General features: G+C 37.5%; 1 protein-coding gene across 1 annotated transcript in view; it reads left to right on the top strand.

The window, feature by feature from the left end:
- The first annotated feature begins 2690 nt into the window (after positions 1-2690).
- Positions 2691-24984, top strand: part of LOC140237557 (coronin-2B-like) — a 120188-nt gene continuing 97894 nt past the window's right edge. Inside the window, exons 1-2 of the mRNA XM_072317492.1 lie at positions 2691-2807; positions 11394-11599. Of these exons, the coding sequence (XP_072173593.1) occupies positions 11591-11599 (9 nt within the window). The 5' untranslated portion in view covers positions 2691-2807; positions 11394-11590. The remainder of the gene's footprint in view (positions 2808-11393; positions 11600-24984) is intronic.

The raw sequence follows: 24984 nt of genomic DNA, 5'->3' as shown, positions 1-24984 counted from the left end.
GTGTATGGAGGAAGGGGCCCCCTTCCCCCCTGTCCGCCATGGCACCGTTTCATGAAAGTTATCAGCCCTGGCAAGTTGTTGTCAGTCTCTGACATTAATATCTTTATTCATTATGATTGGTTTTGATCGGCTGAGAACCTCGAGTTACTGATGGTGATACAGTAATCAGAGACTGACAACACGGTGCCCGTGCAGTATAGTATCATTGAATAAAGAGGGCAAATGCTTTATTTAGGGAATAGTGATAAACCCAAATACACTTGCATTGTCAAGGGCGGATCTGGGAATTCCGTAAAGGTGGGGGGGAGGGGGGAGGCACAAAAATATTTCTGGTGCCACTTCCAGGTTTAATCAGGTGAGAAGCCAAAAAAAAAAAAGAAGAAGAAGAAAGAGCTTCAGCGCAATTTTCTCGTGCCACTACAATCGAAAAGTAATTGGGCACATGCGCTCCTTTTATTTTTCATTTCAAGCTTTTTATTAATCATTTTAATTTGAGGAAAATTGATGAGGCGCCGCGCGCCTGGTGCCCCCCTCGCCCCCCCCCCCCCCCGAATCTGCCACTGATTGTTGGATAGTGTCGATGTTTCTTGAGATGCTTCTGTTAATTAGCTTATCCAAAATTTTTAGTGATCGTCCGACATAGAATAATATTACATGACCGGCGAAACCTGCATGGTTGGGGGGGGGGGGGGGGTAGGGGGCGGCGGAGGGGCTCGGGGCCCCCCTCAACTTAAACTTCAACTTTACTTTTCATTAACATTAAATAAACAGGGAAAATTATATACAATGCATTATCAGAACATAAAGTAACAATTTCAAAAACGTATACATGTGATCACGAGTAACAACATAAATTCAAAAGGTATATACATATGCATAATACAAGGATTGGAATAGATATGGAGGGTCCCACTAAAAAGCAAAGCATGTAGGGTAAAAAATGGGACCCTCGGAAAATACATAAGAGAACAAATAATGACTTAATGAAACTACAAACATTATCTTGAAACAAAATCAAAGAAACCAGTGTCTACTGACATGAAATCAACTTAGGAAGGAAAAAAAAAAAGAAAAAGAAGAAGGAAAAAAACAAAAACAAAGGGGGAAATGAAACTACAATACTCGTCATCGTGGATACAAGCAGACTGGATTTCATGATGTAAGTGTAATGATAAGACGCCCCCTGGATTGATATTGCGCTTTTTTTTTTGCACCATACAAAGGAATACATAAGATGTCAGGTGTCATCACTTTTGGCCCCCCACTTTTTTTTTTTTTTATCCCGGAAGTGCGTAAGTGGCACTAGAAATGAGTAGAGACCTTGAAGTATGAGCGCGGTTATGTTTTTGCGCTGAAGACTGTTTTATTTTTATTTTACTTTATTTTATTGTTGCTTGTCAGCTGAAGAAACCCGGAAGTGACACCAGGGGGCATTTCATCAAGCATTTTGTCCGACAAAGTTGTCGGACAAAATTGCTCTCAGCCAATCAGATGTAAGGATTTCTGTAGCTTGTAACAGTTTGTCAGAAAAATATCCGACCAAACGCTTAATGAAATGCCCCCTGAAGTTGCGCTGAAGGCCTTTTCTTCTTCTTCTTCTTCTTCTTCTTTTTTTTTTTTTTTTTTGCTTGCTTGTTAGCTCATGAAACCCGGAAGTGCCCCCCTTTTGAAAACGCTCCGCCGGCCTTGTATTAAAGAAAGTACAAAGCCTAGTTACTACATGTATTTTAGTAGATATAATCATGCATTATAAATACATATATGGAATACATTTTTTTTTTTTCGGTACCAAATTTTGGCAACAACCCGATTATGAAGTACAAATCATGTACAAAGTTTACTAAGCATAAATGCTGTCATTTACTCTTCTAGCATACTGCCCTCTACGTCTCTACTTTTCGTGACGGTACATCATGCATGTGGGTCGTTTGTCATCCGTGGGATGCATGCCATGCCAGCGGATGGAGAATAGACTGAGAATCGAGAAGTGATGCTGTGAATCCATCAAGACCTTTATGTGTGGAATGTGTGTGTTGAGAGGAAAAGGTTGAAGAGATGGTAGATAGGAAGATAATTCTCAAGCCGGTTGTGTCCTCGGGTAACTCGGTACATCTCTCGCATCTTCGCCTTCATTCGTAGCTATCCTGTGTTCGTCGCCATCTAACAGTTTAGGGTTAGCTTTGCTTGCTTGTCCGATAAGCGTTGTGGAACGTGCGAGGACCGGAGTACGGAACGTGCAATCGAGCAGGTGGCAGTACAGTGGCCTGGAACTTGCATGCAACGCACAGGTAGCAGAACGTGCTCCTCAGTAGCACTAGCAGACAACACTCGACTGATGAACTAAGGGATCGGGATGACACTAAAGCAGAGATTCTTCGAGAGAGGCGTATCATCTTAGCATCTTATCCCTTGTCTGTGCTCGCAATATTAACAAGTGATCTTTAACTATTCCTCGCAGGATTACCATTTCTACCGCATTTCCCGTAACCGGGTCCGTTAGATGAATTGTTTTTAGGTCTTCCCGACGGCGAACGCAGCGGTTTGCCTCTAACTTACGTCATAAATACCACCCCTGTTTGGAGAATACCGGTTTTTTGATATCGTCGTGTCTTAGCGGTTTTATCGTTATTCAGAGAAAAGGAGCGTTCACACGTCGTGATCAACGTGAGGATTTAGACTGATCATTTACTGATTTGACGTCCATCTCCCTGTCATCAAACCAGCCAAGCGATTAAGTCGCACCCACCTGTCCTTGTCGAGCGTGCGTGGATGTGTGCTTCCTTGCTGCTTGACCTAGAAATCGTCAGGTGAGATTGAAGGCAGAAAGTCGTAGTTGTGTGTGTGTGTGAATTTTGACATAAACAGAGGCCCTACGACAACCAGCTGGGCATAGCAATACTGGCTCATCATTTGATCAGGCAAATTTACTCTTTGTTTTACTTTTGTCATGAAATGTAGGCAAGCTTGAATGTAGGGACCTACGATTATAGGACTGCAGTGTCAGGTTTGGAAATTGAAGTGTAATACTGTTAAAGGGTGTGTACAGTTCTGGTTGAGGTGAGGATTTCCGTTGGCTTTTAACGTTTTGAGAGATATTCAGAAACCACTATGAGATGTCAAAGAGCATGCAATTCTAAGGGGTATCACAAGTTTATTTGATCAGAATCGGTTTTGAAATGGCTGAGATATCCAAAAACAAGGTAAAACAAAGAGATCCTAATAAATAAAAGGTGTGGCCTGTCTCCTTTTATTATTATCACATTTTTGGGGATATCTAGGCCATTTGAAAACCAATTTTCATCAAATAAACATTGAATCCTTCTTAAAATTACATGCTCTCTCATATTTCATAAGAGGTTTCTCATTATCTCACTTAGGAATGTTCAAAACATGAATCCTCACCTCAACCAGTAGGCAGTACTGTACAGTCCCTTTAATGCTATCGTACTGAACTTAGGAATAGGATGCTAGGGTAAGCTTGATTTTGTTCTTGTTTTTTAAGTTTCTCCATGGACCTACAAGTGCAAGTTGTTTCATTGTTCCACTCATTTGTAGGTCCATGGTTTCTCATAATAACTTGGATCCATTAATTAGATAAGTATGAAGATTTAAAGGGAAGATAAACCCCCAAAACAATGTGGATTGAGTGAAAGCAGCAACATTAGTAGAACACATCAGTGAAAGTTTGAAGAAAATCGGACAATCGATGCAAAAGTTATGAATTTTTAAAGTTTTGATGTTGGAACCGCTGGATGAGGAGACTACTAGAGGTTATGACGTATGAGTGGACTACAATATCAAGAAAATATAAAGAAAATACTACAAAAATCCAATTTTCATGAAAATTACAAATTCCATCAACTTGATATTGACAATATGTTAAGGGTAGCAATTATTCCCCCTGCTTTCTGAAAGCGGTTGGTCCACTGCTCTTTCATAATTCTAGAAAAGTGAATTTTTGTTGAATATCCTTTATATTTTCTTTGTATTGTTGTCCACTCATACGTCATATCCTCTAGTAGTCTCCTCATCCAGCGGTTCCAACACCAAAACTTTAAAAATTCATAACTTTTGCATCGATTGTCCGATTTTTCTCAAACTTTCACTGATGTGTTCTACTAATGTTGCTGCTTTCACTCAATCCACATTGCTCTTTGGGTTTACCTTCCCTTTAATGATTTCATTGAAATGCAAATGTTCCATCAATCCGTGTTCCATCAATTGTGTTGGTCAGAACTTCGAGGCTGGTCTTGGTGCACAAAGTTATGTAGGTGAATCACTGCTCTTCAATGATTTGTATTCAGAACATTTCATGCAGGTGTGATATTTTGCATGTTTTGCACATAAACAAATTTATTATTATTATTTTTTTTTTGCTTTGTCATTCTTTATCATACCGGCCCTTTAACCTCAAGGGCTGATTCCAGTACTTACAAAATCAACCTACATGTAGCCTTGTCAGTGATGATATCTTTTGAGATTTGATCTAAAATGAGGATAGGGGTGTTACCACTGAGAAGTTCAGTATTAAAAAGAAAACAAAAACATATTGACAGTTGTCTTTATTTGCAACATGGTTTCATTGGCGTGGTAGGAAAAATGGACAAATCATAGATGAAGAGCAGTATTTTCTTTTTATAACCTGCTTTACATTAATTGTGTATCTGTTGCCATTTTATGCATGGCATTTATAGCATGTGGATATTATGAAATGTTATGAGAGGTGTGCATCTGGCATGCTTTTACACAGCTGTGTCCCAGAAAGGAGCCTATGTACATACAGCATGGAACATTGTGCATTATGGGCCTGTAGACTGTTTTTATTACCAGATACTGTAAAAGTGGATATTTTCGCACGACTAATTTTTCGCGCTAGGCCAGGTCAGAAGAGTTTCGCGTGTTTTTAATTCCGCGGAATCAAGACATCACGCACAGGAACGTATGGCTAGCAAAAATATTCGCGTGTTTTTATTTTCGCACTAGTTTCTGGTTGCGCGAAATGCGCGAAAATTTCAACACTGCGAAAATTTCCACTTTTACAGTAGGGCCTATTCAGTTTGTTGCTACGAGAGGCTGTTATGCCATTTTGATCAACAAATACCACTTGTGTGAAAAGATTTGAAACTTTCACAGCATCTTATGCCCAGTTTTTATGAAACTTCTACTGTTCTGCTTATGGAGATTTGAATTTGTTTAATGTCAGCATGTAAACACAGTCTAATTTTCACTTACAATTTTAAGTGTTGATTGGGTACCACTGGCTGTTGAATTATAATCAAGAAAGATGGAGTTCGTGCATACTTCCTCTGTGTGACCTGAAAAGGTATTTTCACAGATATTGTTAGATAGGGTGATTGATATGATGGAGACAAAAAAAGAAGAAGAAAAGAATGGTGATTGTCTAGAAGCTTTTAACATTTTTTTGTTGATTGCCTAGAAGAGATTAACAAAATAATTCCATGTATTTACCTGTACTAGCATCACAGTGTGATTATCCGATGCATTATTCCATGGAGTCATTGCTGCGCACAAATTTTCACTACGGTAGCTTAGAGGAAGTGGAGAGGGGCAAAGTGAAAATTTTATATGAATTTTATCAACCATTCAATGTCATTTTATGTTAATAATGTGGCAAACACAGTTCATAATTATGGACTTCCTCCAATTTCTAAGTTAACAGTCATTCCCTTTGGCACTAAAACTACATGTAATGTACATTTTACATGGCCAGCGCCACATTTTCAAAAGTGGGGGGGGGGGGGGGGCACTTCAGACTTCTGGTGCCACTTCCGGGTTCTATCAGCTAACAAGCAAAAAAAAAAAAAGGTCTTCAGCGCGCGCAACTTCTGTATTTCGTTAGGGTGCCACTTCCAGGTTTCTTCAGCTGACAAGCAAAAAAAAAAAAAAAAAAAGCCAAACAAACAAACAAACAAACTAACAAAAATCTCCAGGGCCCCAACTACCTCTCCCCTCCTTCTGCCAGCCCTGTTTTATGCAAAAGGTCCAATTATAAGTAGCTGATGCAGTCACTGATGTGTACCTGATTTTAAGACACATTATCCCACAACACAGTCAACATTTGATAAATCTGCTTGTATTAGCATGCTGCTTGCATTGTGCAGAGTTGTGAATCCTCAGCTCTAGCTGGTCCTCCCTCCTCCTGTGTGCAAAACGAGAGGTAGATCTGGCACCCAGGCTGTAGGTAACGTGACAGATGGAACACATTGCTCGTGGTCTCTCTAGGCAGGTATGCTGTGTCTCAGTCGATCGACCGGTAATCCAGACAGCGGGGATGTGTGTGAGTCACACGGTATGTCCTCAATTTCAACCCATCAAGTCACTGCCAAGACTGAAGAAATAGCAGGCTTGAGAGAAAGAGAGGGAGAGATGAAGAAAAACCACCTCTCTTCCTTATAACTCCCAAGAGTTGTTTCTTGGAAGTGCTTCTGTTATACCTCCCCATTGTGACCGCGTATTATATTTCTATTCAGCAACAGATGCATGGCAGTATGAAATTTATGGTAAACAAGCCAAATTATATTGTGTTGATAGACTTTCAATCTCAAGAGTCTATTATGCCCTCATTTCATAATGCTTGACTTGCTTAGCATTTTGTGCATAGTGAGTATGCCCACATACTGTATCTTAACAGCATTATCATCATGATTATAAAACTGAGTGTACCTAAAGTGTCCTGATGTGACAGCATCAGTCAGTGAGTGATGAAAAAAGCGATTAAAGTGTGTAATTAAAATAGTCTACAGATTGAGCAGAAGAAAAGAAATTAGTTCCTTCATGTCCTACATATTTGGAGACAACAAGAAAATACTGTTCTGATTGAACCTGCCGCATTCTTTTCACAGGATGGCAAAATGTAAAATCAACCCACCAAATGTAAATAATCGCAATTTGGAGGCCCTTTTGTTGGTTCTCCAAATACACCATTCTCTGTTTGTCCTTCATTAGTGTGAGGTCAAAGTGTGCCATCAGTGTACAAATGTATTCACTCTAGTGTTGAATATCAAATATTTGAATTCTGGCAAAGGCTTTTAACAGAACACCATGCCATCAGTATGTCTCTCAAATTAACCGTTTACTGTTTTCCATATTATGTCTGCAACATGAGATACTTGTAGGCATTGTGTGTTCTGGTTTCCTGTCTGTCTGTCTGTCTGCCTGCCTTTCAGTCTCTGTATTCAATCATACATGTAACCTGGGGTTCTTTGAGAGTGGGAGTTTACATAGTTATCTCAAAATGAATATTGGTATTTGATGAATTATAAGACAAACTGATTTAGATTTCCAGAGTATAATTTTAATCAATTAATCCTTCAGGTTTTATTATGTTGAAAGTCAATTGTCTTTACATTTAAGAGCAATATGACAATTCCATATAAGCAAGTATCGAAATGAATTCATATATGCCATAAAAAAGCTGTGGTGAAGAAAATTCAATTACCTAGTAAATTTAGGTTTTGAGCATCAGCTAGATCATAGATGTGACAGTGGTATAATGAGGTTCTAAGTTGTTACATTATGAGAGTTTTATGAGATGTCACTAAAGTGATGTTTTGCAAAATTTCAATCTTGGTACAATTAGCCAGTTACATGTATAGAGAGCAATATGTTGATGCAGGGAGGTGTCTCACCTCCCTGGTTGATGGTAACCCTTATCAATAGATGATATGATGGACAATTAATGAGCAATATTTTGTACAGACTTCTGCATGAAAAAAAAACAGTAGCAAGAGAATTTAAGGGAAAATGTAACCTCTGCCTTGGTGTTTGAAAGGTTTAAAGTTACAGTGTAAAGCTGCTGTAAAGCAACATTCCAGCATGACATTTTCATGAACTGCCCCTGACATCCAGTGCATAGTATAGACAAAACTTCCACCATGTATTTTAATCTTGTGAATCTTGGCTCTCATGAAATTCACAAAATTAAAGTGTACATGCAAACATTCCTAGTTATACAGTAGTGGGCAACACTTCTGTGGCAAAGTGAAAAAAGTCAAAACTGAGTGTAAATTAGAAAGGTAATTTGCGTGTTGCATTTACAATGTTATTCTGATGAAGCTACAGTATATAATCAAATCTGTCTAGTTTTTAGTTGTTGTGATGTGGCTCTATTAGAAAAGCAGAATTTCAAAAATTGTTCCTGCCATGTTCATTAATCATTTTACCAGACAATAGTTTGGGTACAATGTATATTATGAGTAGGCCTAAATATTAAAAATACAACAAATCAATGTATTAATCCAACTGTAGTGAGGTAAAAGAGAACAGACACCTCTTCACATGTGTGAGTGCGGCTAACATTTGGTACCGCTATGCTTCTTACCCCTCCCGCTACTTCACTTTTATTCCAGACTGTATGAGGAAGTCCATGTAATTTCAATCATTCAGCTGAAAAAGAAAAATAAAGAAACAAACAGTATAGTAGAGAATGAATGCTTCCCTGGAAGCCTGTAGCCTTTTTCCAGTCTTAATTGTTTTGCTTTACCTGTAGCCACTGGCAACTTCCACAAAAAAAAAAAACCCCAAAACAAACAGACAAAACAACATTACTCAAAGTGCTGGCAACAATTCACTACATGAAGTCTGTGAAGGGGAAAAAATTCATTTCGTGCCTCGATCAAAAAAAAAGGAACAAACGGACAAATAGATGAACAAACAAAATAATATGAAAGCAATGACTCCCTGCTCAAGAATAAAAGAGTTTATTGAACGTTGAACTCCTTATGCAAGTCATGTTTGTGAGAGATTCTGTATTTTTTTCCTTTTGTGTTGAGTATTATCAGAACTTGTCAGCTGAAGGCGGTAACCAAGTTGATTTGTTGAGAATTTTTTTCTCTTGTGTTAGACGCTTTTCAGTCTGTGCTGTTATTGTGAGTCAGTTCTTGTCGGTGTTTGGCACATTTAGCGGACACGGGCATTGTGCAGCACAAAATCTCATACATGTGCACAAGGCATTGTCACTCCTTATAGTGTGGGAACTCGGCTTTTGAAACAACCTTTTTTTTTATTTAAAGTAATATTCAACAGTGTATGCCCTTGTAACGCCTTTTTCAGCCTTGAGTACAGGGCTCCACATTCAGAGTGTGAGCACTGTGTGAGAATCAGACTTGCGTTGTGCATGTGTTGACTTTGGACATGTTCTAGGAAGATTTAGATTCCTTTCGACATGTATGTGCATCGTGGAAGGTAAGTTACATTCGATTGTTGTTTGAAGTGTTTGTTTTCTGCAATCAGAATAGTTTGAGAACTGTACAAAAACTTCCTGTTGGTATTGAATAGTTTTTTGATCTGCAGAGAACTAATAGCACTTTGTTTAGATACATGTAGGTGTAGAGGGTGTCAAAAATTTCTCCCTTGGCTGTATTAGCTTGAATGCATACATTTGTGTTGTGAAAGGATTGATAGTGTGAAAGTAAGTTATCAGTCCCAGTTCAAGTTGATTTCACAATATGAAATGAAATCAAGTAAAATGGTATAGTGAAATATAAATCAGACCCTACCCTCCCAAAAAAAAGATTATGAAATGTTGAAATTTGTCTGTTTTCATGAAATGATATCACAGTGACCTCCATGCATTTTGTTTCCTTTTTTTTTTTTTGGGGGGGGGGGAGGGAGGGATAATTTCAAGGACCAGATGGCATGTCCTTAATGAAAGTTTGGAATTCTTTAAGATTATGTAAACCTGATTTCAATGAGATTATCAGTTTTGTTTGATATTATACCCTTTTTCATCTACACTGTAAAGTCAAATTGAAAGTGGAATAGTGTTTCCATTCATAGAAATATGCATGCAGGGGGACTGACCGTTAAAGTGTGCCATGTAGTGGGCTTAGAAATTAATGTTGGTTTAAACTGTCAACTACACAACCTTATGTGGGTTATGACTTTTGACTGCATGACTCTGACTAGGTTATTATTCCTATGAAATACAATATGTTGAAAGTGTTTCTTTAGTGTTGACTACCGGTCGGTCATTCCAGTTCTCCCTATTGCATATACTTTGTAAAGTTTTGTAAATTACTGTAGCTGTCTCAACTTCTTGCAAGTTGCCTCAGTGAGTTTCAACAAGTTGCCTCATCTTTTTTTAAAAATCATTCTTTAGAAAGTGCTTTGAAATCACAGAATTCTGCCAAGGCATTTGATATTCCCAAAATATTGTGCTCCCGTAATGACAACTTTTCTCAAAAATATTTCTCTAACTAGTCTGGATTGCCAGATGCAGAATATTGCCACCATTATATCTGCGTTTTTATATTCAGTCAATTTGTATAAGGGATAGAAATTGGATGGGGTGCATCAGAATTTCATAGTGAAGTTGCAAAATTATAGTAGTTTCGTACATGTAGCATATCCAGCTTCCATTACATACTGGAACAGCTATAGCAGTTGACCACTACATGTAATACAGTAACTGTACGAGCTGAAATTTTCGCGTACAGATATTTTCGCGAATTGCTACTTGGAGGACATTTGCGCGTGTTGTTAATTTCGCGGTTGCAACGGTCTAACTGAACGTAACTATTTGCGCGTTGTTATTTTCGCGGTTCAAAGGCGATTCGCGAAATTCGCGAAAATAAAACCACCGCGAAAATTTCAGCTCGTACAGTAGTCTTGGAACAGACTCCTTTTTGACCAACAAGGGTTTGTGTCTGCTAACAATTGACCACCAAGTATTGATGAAAAATATTTGTCTATCTATCTGTCATACCATGTCTGCCAGTATAATGCATACCCATACACCATGTGTGTCTCTGTGTGTGTACCTTTTTCTTGCATGTGTTTGTGTGCACACATTGAAATCTTAATATCTGAGATTAGAGAATCCTTGCCAGATAGCCAGGTATTTACTTTGTACAAAGTCCACAGTCCAAGTCATGTCAAATGGCGTTTTGAGAGAGAAAGCTGAGCTTGCATGCCTTTTGATGAATGACATTTCGTAACTTGCATATTATATATTCTCATGTACGTACCGTATACGGCGAATATTTCGCGAGGTTTTTATTTTCGCTAATTTTTGCGAGTCAGGTGCTATTCACGAAATTAAAGACATGCGAAAATATTGACTGTGATCCCGATGTGAATGTGACTTACGCATGTACACTTCTCTTTTCAATACACTCCATGATCGTGAATTTAACCACTCGCGAAATCGTTGGGAATTCCCAATTCGTGGAAATTTAGACTCGCGAAATATATGGCGTATTAGTACCTGAAGCATGCAGTGCTGCATTATATGTAGGACATTGTAGTGCATGATTGATGTATGACTTTCATGTAGACGTACAAAGCATGATGCAAAAATAAAATGACGCTTTGTAGAATACCAAGCTGTTATCATCTCTCTGTGTGTATCTTCTGTATTATATCTTGCACAGGCCTTACAGATAGCGACGCACTGTGTGTTCCCGGAGCTTCAGCTAAAGGTCACCTACCTCTGACACCTGACCTATGACCTCCCCTGACCCCTGATTTTTCACCCCCCACTTAGCAGCAGCCAACCGACCCCTACCCCTACCTTCCCCTTTTTCTCTCATCGCATCCAGCTTGGTCGGCAAGACTACTTAAAGTCAAAATGGACCAGGTATTATACCTCCGGGTTCCATATGTTTCATTCCTGCATGGCAAAAGAATGCCCTTCACATTCATATACTCCGCATCAAATCATCCTAACCATTTCCCACCTCATAATTGCTGGTATTTGCTTGTGCCATCAGTGTAATATATCACCCTATTTATCGAGACCTTGTCGCAATGATGAAGTATTGTTCGTGTCACTGACTGCCATTGTTCATATAATTTCATGTTTAACAATATGTCAATAACTGCATTTTTGTTATGAACAGGAGCACGACATCTTTACTAATTAATATGTCATGCACATTTCATGCCAACCACTTATAATTTGATGCAGGTTATTGTATTAATAACTAGTTTTGGAACAACATGCAGCATTATAAAGCATCTCCTAATTTGATTTCATCGTCAACAAGAATGATCAACTATTTCTTTCATGTGTCCACCAATCACTCCAGCAACCAAACTGACATTGGCACTATGTTTGTTTGTTTGTTTGTTTTTTTAAAGGGAAATGATTTTACATGCATCATTATCCAAGTCCCATTCAAAGAGATAGACAGTGAGAACATTTGTCATTTGCAATATTTCAGGAGGATCAGTGGATTAACCCATAATCAGCAGAAGATGTTGGATGAAGATATTATTCCTCTGAGTCAAAATGAAGTGTGACATGCAAGCTACATCAGAATTCTCTTCCCTTCAGATCTTATTTCCCCCTTTTGCCTCAAATCAATTCATTTACTTTTATTTTCAAGAATGGCCTTTGATTGACTGCATATATGCAAAAATTAAAAACAGCGCACTTGAGAACTCATCAGTCATGTGCAAAGATGCATATGAATGTAAAAAAAAACTTAACAGCACATTTGAATATGAGTCATCCATAACAATCCTTTTACTGGTACCAGAGGGTATATTAAGGCAAGCAAACTCCAAAAGTTGTATTCATGGACACGCTTATAATGTCATTTTATGATATACTAGCAAAAGAAAATAAAAGAGAGGAAAAAACCTACAAAAAATTACTCCCCCCCCCCCCAAAAAAAAAAAAAATGCTTACTTAGTTTGGTTATGACATATCCCATGCAAAGACAAGATTTGGCAATTTAATGATCATCTGAAATTGCATCTGACATGAAGAGCTTTGATTCATTGAATATTTGACTATTGGTTAAGTTTTGTGGTCATTCGTAACTCACCACATTGCATCATGAAATCACTTATCTTTGTGATTTTATTCACAACATTGTGAATTGCGCCAACAAAAAGATGTTTTGTTTTTCATAAGAAGGTGCTAAGATTGCTTATTTCAGAATAATTTCTTCTATTTTGGTATCATTGATTTTACTAAATTGGGTCTATTTCTACAATGGTGATTTGCTGGGAATGAGGTCTGATGGGTTTGCTTTTACTTCTAGATAGCTTATCTATGTAGACTATTAAAAAAAGATAAATGGTGTTCAGCCTGGAACACTTAACTTTTGCTCTCCGTGCACCTGGAGTTATTGCAACAGAAATAAATCCATTTCTGATTTTAGTGCGTCTGTACTCTCATGACTTTCAAGCTGTGACCGTTGCTATCAGAAAACCCACACAAAGTTGCACTGGGTAATTTCCCAGCATGCATAGAAATACAAGTTTTGTTTTGTTTTGTTTTGTTTTGTTTTGTTTTGTTTTGTTTTTTTTTGGGGGGGGGGGGGGGGGGTCGGCATTGTCAACTTCCAGGAGTGGATTTTTTCTGAATGAGTATTTCCAATCTATGAACTAAATATCAAGTTTGGAAGCATGAGAATGAATGAAAGACAGTGGTCTTGTTTTGTATGTGCAATTTTTGTAGACCCATCTTCCATTGGTCTAATATTATTTTTCTGCCTGTGAGGCACATACAAGTGTACGTGAAGACCCAACTTAACCCCCCCCCCCCCCCCAAAAAAAAAAAGAAGTCAGCAATAGCATTTTTTGCATTGAGATTATTATAATGAGCGTACCAAGCTGGGACGGTCTAATAATTCCATTGTAGTGGTTGCTATGGAGGTAATAGACCATCTCACATGTTATGCACAATTATAATAAGTCACTATGCCTCAGTGGACTTCACATCCATCTGTCTGAAATATAGTGTTCATGAAGTTTTAATTTTTTTATGAATCGTTTCAGGTAGTTAAGTAGAATGCAGTTTTGATGAAGGAGACATCATTTTAAAGCTGTGAAAATTTTCTTCTAGAAACTCACCAAAACTTCAACAAATCTTACAGGTGACTTCCGTGGGTTTTGAGATGCAAGGTCACATTTGCTTTTAAATGTACATATTGATTTTAAGGTCTTTGTGTTTATGGTATTGCAATGTTGAACTTGCACTCATATATTTGCTAGTGGGATTGACAGCAAACCTCTTTTTTATGCACAAATACTGTCATATTTGCCATTATCACAAATATCAGTATTTTTATTCAAATCTGCATGGCAGGAGAGATGAATTTTCCATGTTTATCATTTTGCTGATTCCTGTTGCAGCATTTTATAATGAATGTGCAAAGTCTGCAAGTCAAGAATCTCCCATTATTATATTTTTTTTCTCCACTGTCAATTATCAGAATAGAAATCAGTAAGAATTATCCTTGTGAAATCTGCCATGAACAGTAAGACACTGTAAGTTTGGCCAGAGAGAACTCCTTGCTTTGATGGTATTACCAATGATTATGGTGTATATTGAAACAAATTCTAATAGATTCATGCAAATACAGTACATGGAAAAACAAAAACAGTATTGTCATATATTCTTCTTCAGGAGTACTGTCCAACAGCCCCATGCAGGGGCAAGAATGTCCAACATGCAGGGGCCAACTAATAAGACTAATGTAATGTAATATATTGACAATATTCTTCATTTAAAGGGAACCAAAATCCAAATAGCAATGTGGATTGAGTGAAAGCAGCAATATTAGTATAACACATTAGTGAAAGTTTGAGGAAAATTGGACAATCGATGCAAAAGTTATGAATTTTTAAAGTTTTGGTGTTGGAACCGCTGGATGAGGAGACTACTAGAGGTTATGAGGTATGAGTGGACAACCAAATAAAGAAAATATAAAGGGAATTCCACAAAAATTCATTTTTCATGAAAATTACACATTCCATCAACTTGATACTGACATATGTTAAGGGTAGCAATTATTCCCCCTGCTTTCTAAAAGCACTTAGTCAAGTGCTCATTCATAATGCTAGAAAAGTGAATTTTTGTGGAATTTTCTTTATATTTTCTTTAAATTGTTGTCCACTCATACGTCATAACCTCTAGTAGTCTCGTCATCCAGCGGTTCCAACACCAAAACTTTAAAAATTCATAACTTTTGCATCGATTGTTCAATTTTCCTCAAACTTTCACTGATGTGTTCTACTAATATTGCTGCTTTCACTCAATCCACATTGCTCTTTGGGTTTTGGTTCCCTTTAAAGTCAGTGTTGCATTTTCATGAAAAAAAAATGGCAATATATAGTTACGACTAGACAATAAACTTTTGCAAGGGCAAGTGATCCCCAAGTGCATATTGAAAAATTTGATAATTTAGAAAATCTGATTCCCCCAAAAAATTGTTAGGCATTTAACAGCATTCACATACTAGTAAATGTTTCTGTCAATGGCAAGTACTGTTAAGATACTGTATTTCTGCTTTCTGCCAAGATTTGTTAAGTTCTAAAAGCACCTTTGATTAACAAATGCTATTAATAAAGTTGTTCGGCTCTAAACCCTGCAATAAGCTCTGTGATGCTTGTTCCTTGTTTTACTATATAATCTTGTGGCTCACTAACTTGGCCTGCATGGAATGAAAATATGGCTAACGCATATTTACCCGTGATGCACAATAACTAACTCACATTCAGTCTGTGTCAGTATTTCAAATTTATATGTATGGTCAGATTTTTTTTTTTTTTTTCATGGCCATGCCAAGTTGTAACAGATTTCTGTGTTGTATACTTTTGGAAAATCCCAGCAAGAATACAGCCAATAAAATGTAGTTTGATGACATGATCATGCATTAATTTGTCACATATAACCATTAATGAGCATGACCCAAATGGCACGATGTGGAAAGAATTAAGCAAGTGGAAATCAATTAATAATTTGCACTTTGCTTTTGAATTAGATTTTTTTTTCTACATGTCCACTAGAGTACTGAATTGATGATTGTATGTTGCTTGAAGGTTGTTTAGAAGTGATGATGTCACAGTCTTTTGTTGTAGCTTGGATTGGAACCAGGTGTGAGATGATTAGCAACAATAGTGTTCACAGATATTTGGACCAGGTAAGACTGTTATGAACCCATTTCCATGGTGATAAATGGCTGTGACATCACACTTTGATACTCTGAATGATCTCTGTGAATCTGTTTCATGTTGACCATATGCAAAGGTGTGTTGGTCTAGGATACATGAGGCTGTTATTCTGTGGTAAGCAATCCCGGCAATCCCATCAGAGATGAGACGTGTCAGAGTTCATCAATAAATTTTATTTCTCTTGATTACTGTATACCCAGTGGAGTCACCAAGATTGATTCCTCTAAGTTATTGAATCAATTTGGGGGCATATTATTGATGCATTGGATGGCAATTGCTAAAACATGTATGCTCTCTTTAGAATGATTTTTTTTTTTCATCACTGATGTTTACCAGCTCAGGGCTGCAAGAGAATATTAATTTAGTTTGATGAATTATCTGTAATATAATATAACTGGTTACCATAGAAGATTTGTGTGTAGAAGACAAACAGGGAGCAGAACCCTTTTCAGTATTTGCAAAATAAGCATGCGAGTCCTGTCAGAGAATAGACAGGTTTCACCCACCCCCCACCCATGATGGATAGGTCTTTGGTTATTATTTCTTTTGTAAAATGTCTGTCTGTGTATTGCAAAAAGAAGAAGTACTTAAAACATGAGACATTGCTTCATATACTATTCATTTGTGGTAGAAAAATACCTCCCCACCACTATTTTGTGCAAGTTGTATAAAGTTTTGTATATTTCTAAGCTCTGTTGAAAGATAGCTGTCATACTTTGCTTAAGCATTTTTATACTGGCAATTTTAGATGCATTTTTAGGTTTATGTACTGGAACTTTAAAGGGATCGTATAGTTTTGGTTGAGACCTAATTTCAGGTTTCTAACATTTTTGGTGAGATAATGACAAACCTCTTGTGAAATATGAAAGAGCGTGTAATTCCATGAGGAATTCAATGTTTATTTGATGAAAATTGGTTGTGAAATGGCTGAGATAACCAAAACAGAGTGATTCTGGTAAAGTGTGTTTTACTTTGTTTTTGGATGTTTCAGTCATTCCAAACCCGATTGTCATCGAATAAATTCCTCCTAAAATGGTATACACTGTACTATTTCGTAAGTGTTTTCTTGGTATCTTGCAAAAAGTTAAAAGCCCAATTCTCATCTCCACAAATACTGTACCATCCCTTTAATTGGATTGAATCTACTATGTTGGTTATAAGCTATGGGTCAATGCCACAAAAAGATCAATTTATTTCTCTATACACTGTGCCTCTAAAACAGGTTCATTAATGACCGGCTGTCAATACATTCACATTGTATGTAGATTTGTATCACTGACTATATACCAAACCAGGGTCAACAAAACTTTTCTTTGTTATTCACTTTTGATGGAGGTGATAATTACGTTGATAGTCTGTAATCTGGTGGCATATTGAGACCACATATAGTAGACCAGCCACAGAGGGAGGAAAACCGGCACGTGTGATCAATACTGCATTTGAGATTAGTCTCCCGAATGTAATAGCATCCCATATTGATCCTGTGCTCTGTACGTGAGAGGTTACTGCGCTTGGTCATTTCGCAAATGCAGACATCTGCCTTGCTAGTCTTGTGGTTGAATCATCGTGGAACCATATAATGGACGTAGTTTGTCCTAAAATCAATAGATTACTCATGAAACTACAGAAAAAAGGACATGCCATTAACACAATTGATTCTTTAATTGGTACGAGTAGAAATTGGAACTACGAACTGCCCCCCGACAACATTCTGTGCAGTTAGAAATACTCTGCGTGGCTCATTAACGTTACAGAAAACAGTGATACACTTTCCATCTCGCGATAAGACAGTGCCTTTTTCATTACTATTGACATAATATTGGTGTTTTTACAGTAGCTTTTGGAAGAATGAAAATGATAAAATCCCCCCAAACACACACACACACACACACACACACACATATACACTTGCATACCGTTTCATTTGTGGGCAGGCCGCACCATTATGCTCCATTGTTCGATAGAGACGTAATTACTGCAACCTGTGCCCGACCTAATTTCTTTGCTCGTTGGCAATTTGCAGGCCAGGATGAGTTGTGACAGTGGGGAGAAGAACAATTTTGTCTCGGGTTACGGCTTGCCATAGGCCTAGATTCCGTCTGCTGAGTCCCAGTGGAGTGGAACTCGTGCAAGGAGTGAAGGGGGGTGGGGGATGGATAGATGGGGATAACTGCTGTGATGTGTTTACACTTTCATGTTCGCTAAAGGTGGGAAAGAAATCGGTTGCAAATTGTAGCATTCATTTATGTGCACCATCCAAACACTTTCAGTCATCAGAAAACACATTGTATTTTCTTCTAATATCAATCCATTGAAAGGATAGTGTATAATTTCAACATAAAATCAGCATCTTTATGTGCTGACAGTGAAGATGAAGATGGTTAGTAGTGGTGATGATAATGGTGATAGTGATGATATTGATTATAATAATGACTATAGTTTTTATGATTAATAGTACAATATTGATAGTTATTATTTTAATGATATTAACAATAGTGATGATACAGTGTACCAACAGTGATGAAAATATCAATAAATATTAATTCTGATTGTAATGATAAGAATGATAGTAGTAATGGTGATAATTATGATGATAATTATAAAGATGAAAATGATTTAGGAACTGTATTTTTAAGTAACACATTCCATCAAGCGTTCGGCCAAACATCCGATCATTAACTCAAACCGTACATTTTGAGTACTGATGGCTGTAGATCACAGTGAGTTATGTGATGTTAATGAAGAATATAAGCCGTCACCTTGCCTTTTTGCTTCCCCATAATATTTGCTGTGAAGATGAGCAATTAATCATACTTTGTCAAAGTCGTCATTATTTTCTGCTAGCAATTTACTAGTGTTCAGGCTCTTCCGGGTGCCACCAGATACTGCTAAATATATGGCACATTTCTATTTCATCAATATGAATCTATTCCAACAACATTTATCAAAACTGAAAATATGTTATTCATTTCCACAACATTTTTTTAAGTGTAACCAAGCAGAAAGCAAAACAGTTGATGTGAATTATGATATTTTTTTCTTAAACCTGAGTGCTCAGGATACCAGGTGTAACAGGGTCAAGTTAGGAAAGGTGGATTCTGAAGGTGATTGATAATTTGATCATTGTCAAAACAAAATCATCATTCTCACATGCTGTAAATTTCAAAATTGAGGTAAATCAGCCCCCACAATGTTTTTTAGTGATCATGTTTTTGTTACTGTCTTGTTTGTGTGTGAATGATTTTGTTACGCAATGATACATGTATGTGTATGTGATGTTATTGTGTAATGTTATGCTCTGTATGTAATCTTAATGAGCAAGAGCGGTTACATGTGTTTGTTTGTGTGTATTTTTGTGTATGAATCATTAAGTTTTAAATGGGTGCACTTTGTCCATGTATTAGCTGACTAATAGCTGTGGTAGCATGCATTAAGCAGCGATATGTCAAGTTTTTGTGTCAGTTCTGTTGTATTTGTTTTTTTTTAATCTTTCAGCATTTCGTTTTTTTTTCTTTTGCGGCATCTTGAACACTGTCTGTCTCACGCTCTCTCGGAGGCTGATGAAATCTGTCAAGGTTGATATCCGCCAGACGATTAGGGATCTCGCATCCCGGAGGGCTGTCTCCTCCCTTTTTTTTATGGCCTCCATGGATAGGGAAGAATGATGGAAATGACGTACAGCACATGCTGCTAGTAATGCCTGCAACGTGTGAATCTTGTGAGGGGAGTAAGGTTGTGGGGAGGGCGTGAACCCTACAGGCTGTTACTGTTTTATGGTGTCACACCCCATGCGCCCCGTGTAGGAAGCGTTGTAAATCTAACGGTTTGTCGTCACTTTGGGGGAAGGATAAGTTACAGATACAATTGTATATGCAGTATGTTGAGCTGAAAGACAGAAAATCTTTGAAGTATGTGGTTTACATTATTGTACCTGGTAGTGCTAGTATCTATTGATAAATGGCAGGACTTTGACATCGTAGGAATTCTCTCCTTTTTTTTTTCTAAATTTGTATCTCATTTTGTATGTCTTTTTTTTTTGACTTGTTAAGGGCTTTTTACACTTGTAAATTTTTGCTTAGCCCCGGACTATCGGTGGGGCTAAGGGGGGGCCTTAGCCCCACCGATAGTACGGGACTATCCTTAGCCCACTTTCTGTTTACACTCGTTTTTGCCAAAGTGGGCTAGCCCCACCGATAGTACGGTACTATCTGGCCCTGCAAAATAGCAGGGGTTAGCACCGCAATTGCGGTGCTAGCACCGCAATTGCGGTGCCAAGCAAGTGAGTGTAAACAGAACGAAAAAATAATCCTGGGCTAAGCGACGGAGACGAAGTGCGACCCTCACTGACCAATCAGAAACGAGGTAATCAAGTGCTGCCGGTGCGTGCGTGTACGTGTACAGTACACAGCGTAATTATGAATATTTATGTGGTTTGGAAAGTCCGGGGCTAAGAAAGACGAGTGTAAAAAGGTCAGTTTTCTCCTTAGCCCCGGACAAGAGATAGTACGGGACTAATTGGCGAGTGTAAAAAGCTGAAAAAATTGGTACGGGACTAACGATAGTCCTGGGTCAGAGAAAGTCCGGGGTTAAGAAACACAAGTGTAACTAGACTTGGAATTTGTCAAGACTGACAAATTAGGTGATCCGATTTTTTTTTAATCAATGATTCGAGTCCTGATCGCAATAGGCATGACCATATAGGTTTCATCTGTGTTTAGAGACATTGGACGTGTGATATTTGGATTCTCATTTAGAAAAGAGAGTCAGGTCTGCTATCTTTGTTACCAAATTCGGTATACACTATAACGAAGATACAGAATGAAGTATATTTGACCATTGACCCAACTCTGCACAGCCAAGATGGCATCTGAGCAAAAAGTGGTTATTTTGTGAAATGATTCTTGTAACATGGCCTTTGCGTGTGCAAAATATGGGAAAGATAGGACATGTATTCACCAAGATACAGGTTAAAACATTTATGACCTTTGACCCTAATTTACATACCCAAGATGGTGTCTGATCAAGTAGTTGTTATTTTATGAAATAATGTACGTGACATAAATTAAACATGTGCAAAATATGGGGATGATAGGGGCTGTTTTTCTTGAGTTATTGCAAAGAAAGTTGCAGAGAGAAAGAAATATCTCAATACATCGAAGATAAGTTTGATGTCAACCAAGTTTTTTGACGTGATCTCGGCGTCGTATGAAAAAATGGAGAATCACTTATGATAGCCCAAAGTCTCAGCTACAACATATTAAAATCTGGGAGAAATTTACAGAAGAGCAAGTGAGGTAGTGCTCGATAAAGACCGTCATGTCAATTTTCATTTCCAGAAAAATTCCCTCCCATAGAGATAACACGTAAACTGGTTAAATTTGACAAGGTTACATTATATCCATTTTCAAGTGGTGAAGACATCATCCGATTAAAACTTTGATTAACAAAACTTAAAGAGTATTACATTGGCTACAACATACTAAAATCTGGAAGAAATTCACCGAAGGGTAATTGAGCTAGTCGTCGATAAAGACAATCATGTCAATTTTCACATCTAGAAAAATTCCCTCCCATAGAGATAACACGTCATAATGAAGATAAAGAAAGAAGTACATATGACCTTTGACCCTACTTTGCACAGACAAGATGGCGTCTGAGCAAAAAGTGGTTCTTTTGTGATATGATCCTTGTCACATGGTCTTTACGTGTGCAAAATATGGGAAAGATAGGAGATGTATTCACCAAGATACAGGATGAAACATTTTTGACCTTTGACCCTAATTTACATACCCAAGAAGGTGCCCGATCAAGTAGTTGTTATTTTATGAAATAATGTACGTGACATAAACTAAACATGTGCAAAATATAGGGCTGATAGAGCTTGTTTTTCTTGAGTTATTGCAAAGAAAGTTGCAGAAAGAAAGGAATATGAAAATACATGGAAGATAAGCTTTAATTTCAACCAAGTTTTTGGGCATGATGCCGACTCCGTATGAAAAAACAAAGGGCACACTTACGATAGCCCAAAGTCTCAGCTACAACATACTAAAATATGGGAGAAATTCACCGAAGCATAAGTGAGCTAGTGCTCGATAAAGATAGTCATGTCAGTTTTTATTTCCAGAAAAACTGCACTCCCATAGAGATAACACGTAAACTGGTCAAATTTAACAATGTTACTTTTAATCCCTTTTTACGAGGTGATGCCGTCATCCAATCAAATTGTTGTTATTATATGTCTGAAAGAACATTTAATAAGCTACAACATATTGAAATTTGGACGAAAATCAACTAAACAATAAGTGAGATATGCTTGAATGAACTTGAAATTTGATGACGTCATTTTGAAAATTTACTTTTTTAACTTTATTAAGAAATTTGATATATTTTAATCATTTTTCCAGCATTGCCAACCCATGAAATGACTTGTACAACTCATCAGCTTTCAGAATATGTAAAGAAAATGGGGGGTCACCGTCCATCCTGACGAGTAAAATCGGATTCAAAATTGGCGTTTTTTTGGCATCGTTGCACTGTATATCGCCATTGACGCGCGCGCGGAATTTCAACTTTGACGGGCCCGTATGACGTCATATTGAGTCGGATTGACTTAAAACTTGGTAGAAATATTCCTTGACATTTTAGGCATACGATAAATGTGAAAAAACGGGAAATTTCCATTGCATATGAGCTGTGTGTGCGAATATGTGCGCGCGCGTACGCGTCCGTCCAATTTTTTCAATTTTTCAAAAAATGCTCCAAATGGTCTGAAACGTGTGCAAAAAAAATTTGAGCTCGATTTGAGCATACAAATTTTTCAACGCGCGCGTACGCGCACGTTTTAAGAGAAAATATGAATTTTGAGAATATGAGTAGAATCCGCATAACTTGAAATAAATGTGACGTAAATTTCATTGAAAAATTCCATTCCATTGATGAGATATGATTGAGAATGTGTTTTCATATAATGACGTCATAGTGACGTCACGGTCGACTGATCACAATGATTTTATTAGACCCGTCGTCTTTGGGACATGATACATATATGGTATAATTTTGACATTGATAGGAAGAATACTTTCTGAGCTAATCGATACACAAAATTTGTCCAGAAATAAAGAAAGAAGAAGAAGAAGAAGAACCACCAACAAAGAATCCGTACAGATACAGAAGGTGATCCGAGAGGATACTCGGATCACCTAAAAAGCCCTTTAGTATGCTCTCGGTATACAGATGTATTTTCTCTGCAGTCAGCCAATATTTCTCATTACCGAACATTCATATTCTGCTCTGCATGAACAAATGAAAATGGATTGTTCGTGTGATGATAATGCTAGTTATCATTTTGGTGATTATGATCAAAAGTGATATTAATGGATAGAAAAGGGGTAATGATAATGACAATTGAGCTAAATGATAGGAAACATGCAAATTTGCTGGAAATCAAACAAAGTATCCAAGTGGACAATGGTTTAGGATTAGGGTGTTGATGAATATAAAAGGATTTGCTATTGAATGTAGGATGTAGACCTGGTTTTGATTTAAGGAAAAGTAAAATTATCTTCATAGGCATTATAGGCATACCATGGAAGATCATATGTAGCCGAATTACAGCACTTTTTTTTTTTTTTTTTTTTTTTAGGGGGGGGGGGGGGTGGTGGATTTACCGGGTAGTATTTTTTTTCTTCAAATTACGATCCAAACTGTGGTTTTATGCTATGATGTCAGAGTTATCATCTGCATTGTATACACTCTTGCATATTAGCAGACATTAAATGTGATATCTTTATGTATTGATATTCCCTGCACGTTTTCCAATATTGTACGGGCAACTTGACTCAGTTTGATGCTCCCTTCTAGCTTATATGGCATGTGTAGCATTTTGACGATAGTTATAATGTCTTTTTTTATTCCTCCGCCACGAAGTGGTGCCGGAGGCATTATGTTTTCGGGTTGTCCGTCCGTCCGTCCGCTTTCGTTTACGCGATAACTTGAGTAATATTTACTGGAATTTTACCAAACTTGGTCCAAGTATGAAGTATGATGGGGCAATTATTTGATTAGATTTTGGGTGAAATCGGCTAAAGGTCAAAGGTCAAAGGTCAAGGTCAAATCATGAAATTGTATCTGTTTACGCAATAACTCAAGACTGGATGGAGCAAATTTTACCAAACTTTGTTGGAGGATGATGTATGATGGGACAATTACTTGATTAGTTTTTCAGTGAAATCGGACAGAGGTCAAAGGTCAAAGATCAAGGTCAAATCCTAAAATTTATCTGTTTACGTGATAACTCAAAACTGGATGAAGCAGCTTTCACCAAACTTGGTCCAAGGATGGTGTATGATGGGACAATTAGTTGAGTAGATTTTAGTGACATTGGCAAGAGGTCAAAGGTCAAAAGGTCAAGGTCAAATGCTACAAATGTTGCAATTTCCCCCATATCTATGCAATGCCCGAAGGTATTTTCTTGAAACTTGGTGTGGACATGTACTACTGCGTAAAGATTCTCCAGAGAGAGTTTCATGTCATAAGGTCAAAGGTCAAAAGGTCAAAGGTTAGGTGAAAATGTTGCAATATTACTTTTCTCGCAAATGGTTCAATGTATCTTTGTGGAACTTGGTACATATGCATGTACTGTCTGGCAGGGATTATCTAGGGAATTTTGGGGTCATGGGTCAATAGTCAGGGGTCAAAGGTCAAGGTCAACTCCTTAAAATTTTACTATTTCCCTCATATACTAGTATATGCAATGCTTGCATTATTAGTTTCAAAACTTAATACATGCATTACCTAATGGAGATTCTGCGGGAAATTTCCAGCCAGAAGGTCAAAGGTCAAAGGTTAAGGGTCAAAGGCCAGGTTTCAATGCCCCCCCCCCAAAAAAAAAAAAAAAAAAAATCTATTTTGTACCTTCATCACACTCTTTCTTCGTACCTTAGAAATTACTCAATGCATAAACTTCCCCAAAATTCCCCAAATATGTGTACCTGCACTCTTAGAAAATTATAGCAAACCCAGTTCAAAACATTTCTGACAAACCTGTCATTTCGA

The sequence above is a fragment of the Diadema setosum genome, chromosome 14 (assembly GCF_964275005.1).
Source record: "Diadema setosum chromosome 14, eeDiaSeto1, whole genome shotgun sequence".
Taxonomy (NCBI): domain Eukaryota; kingdom Metazoa; phylum Echinodermata; class Echinoidea; order Diadematoida; family Diadematidae; genus Diadema; species Diadema setosum.
This window is presented reverse-complemented; position numbering and strand designations above follow the sequence as displayed.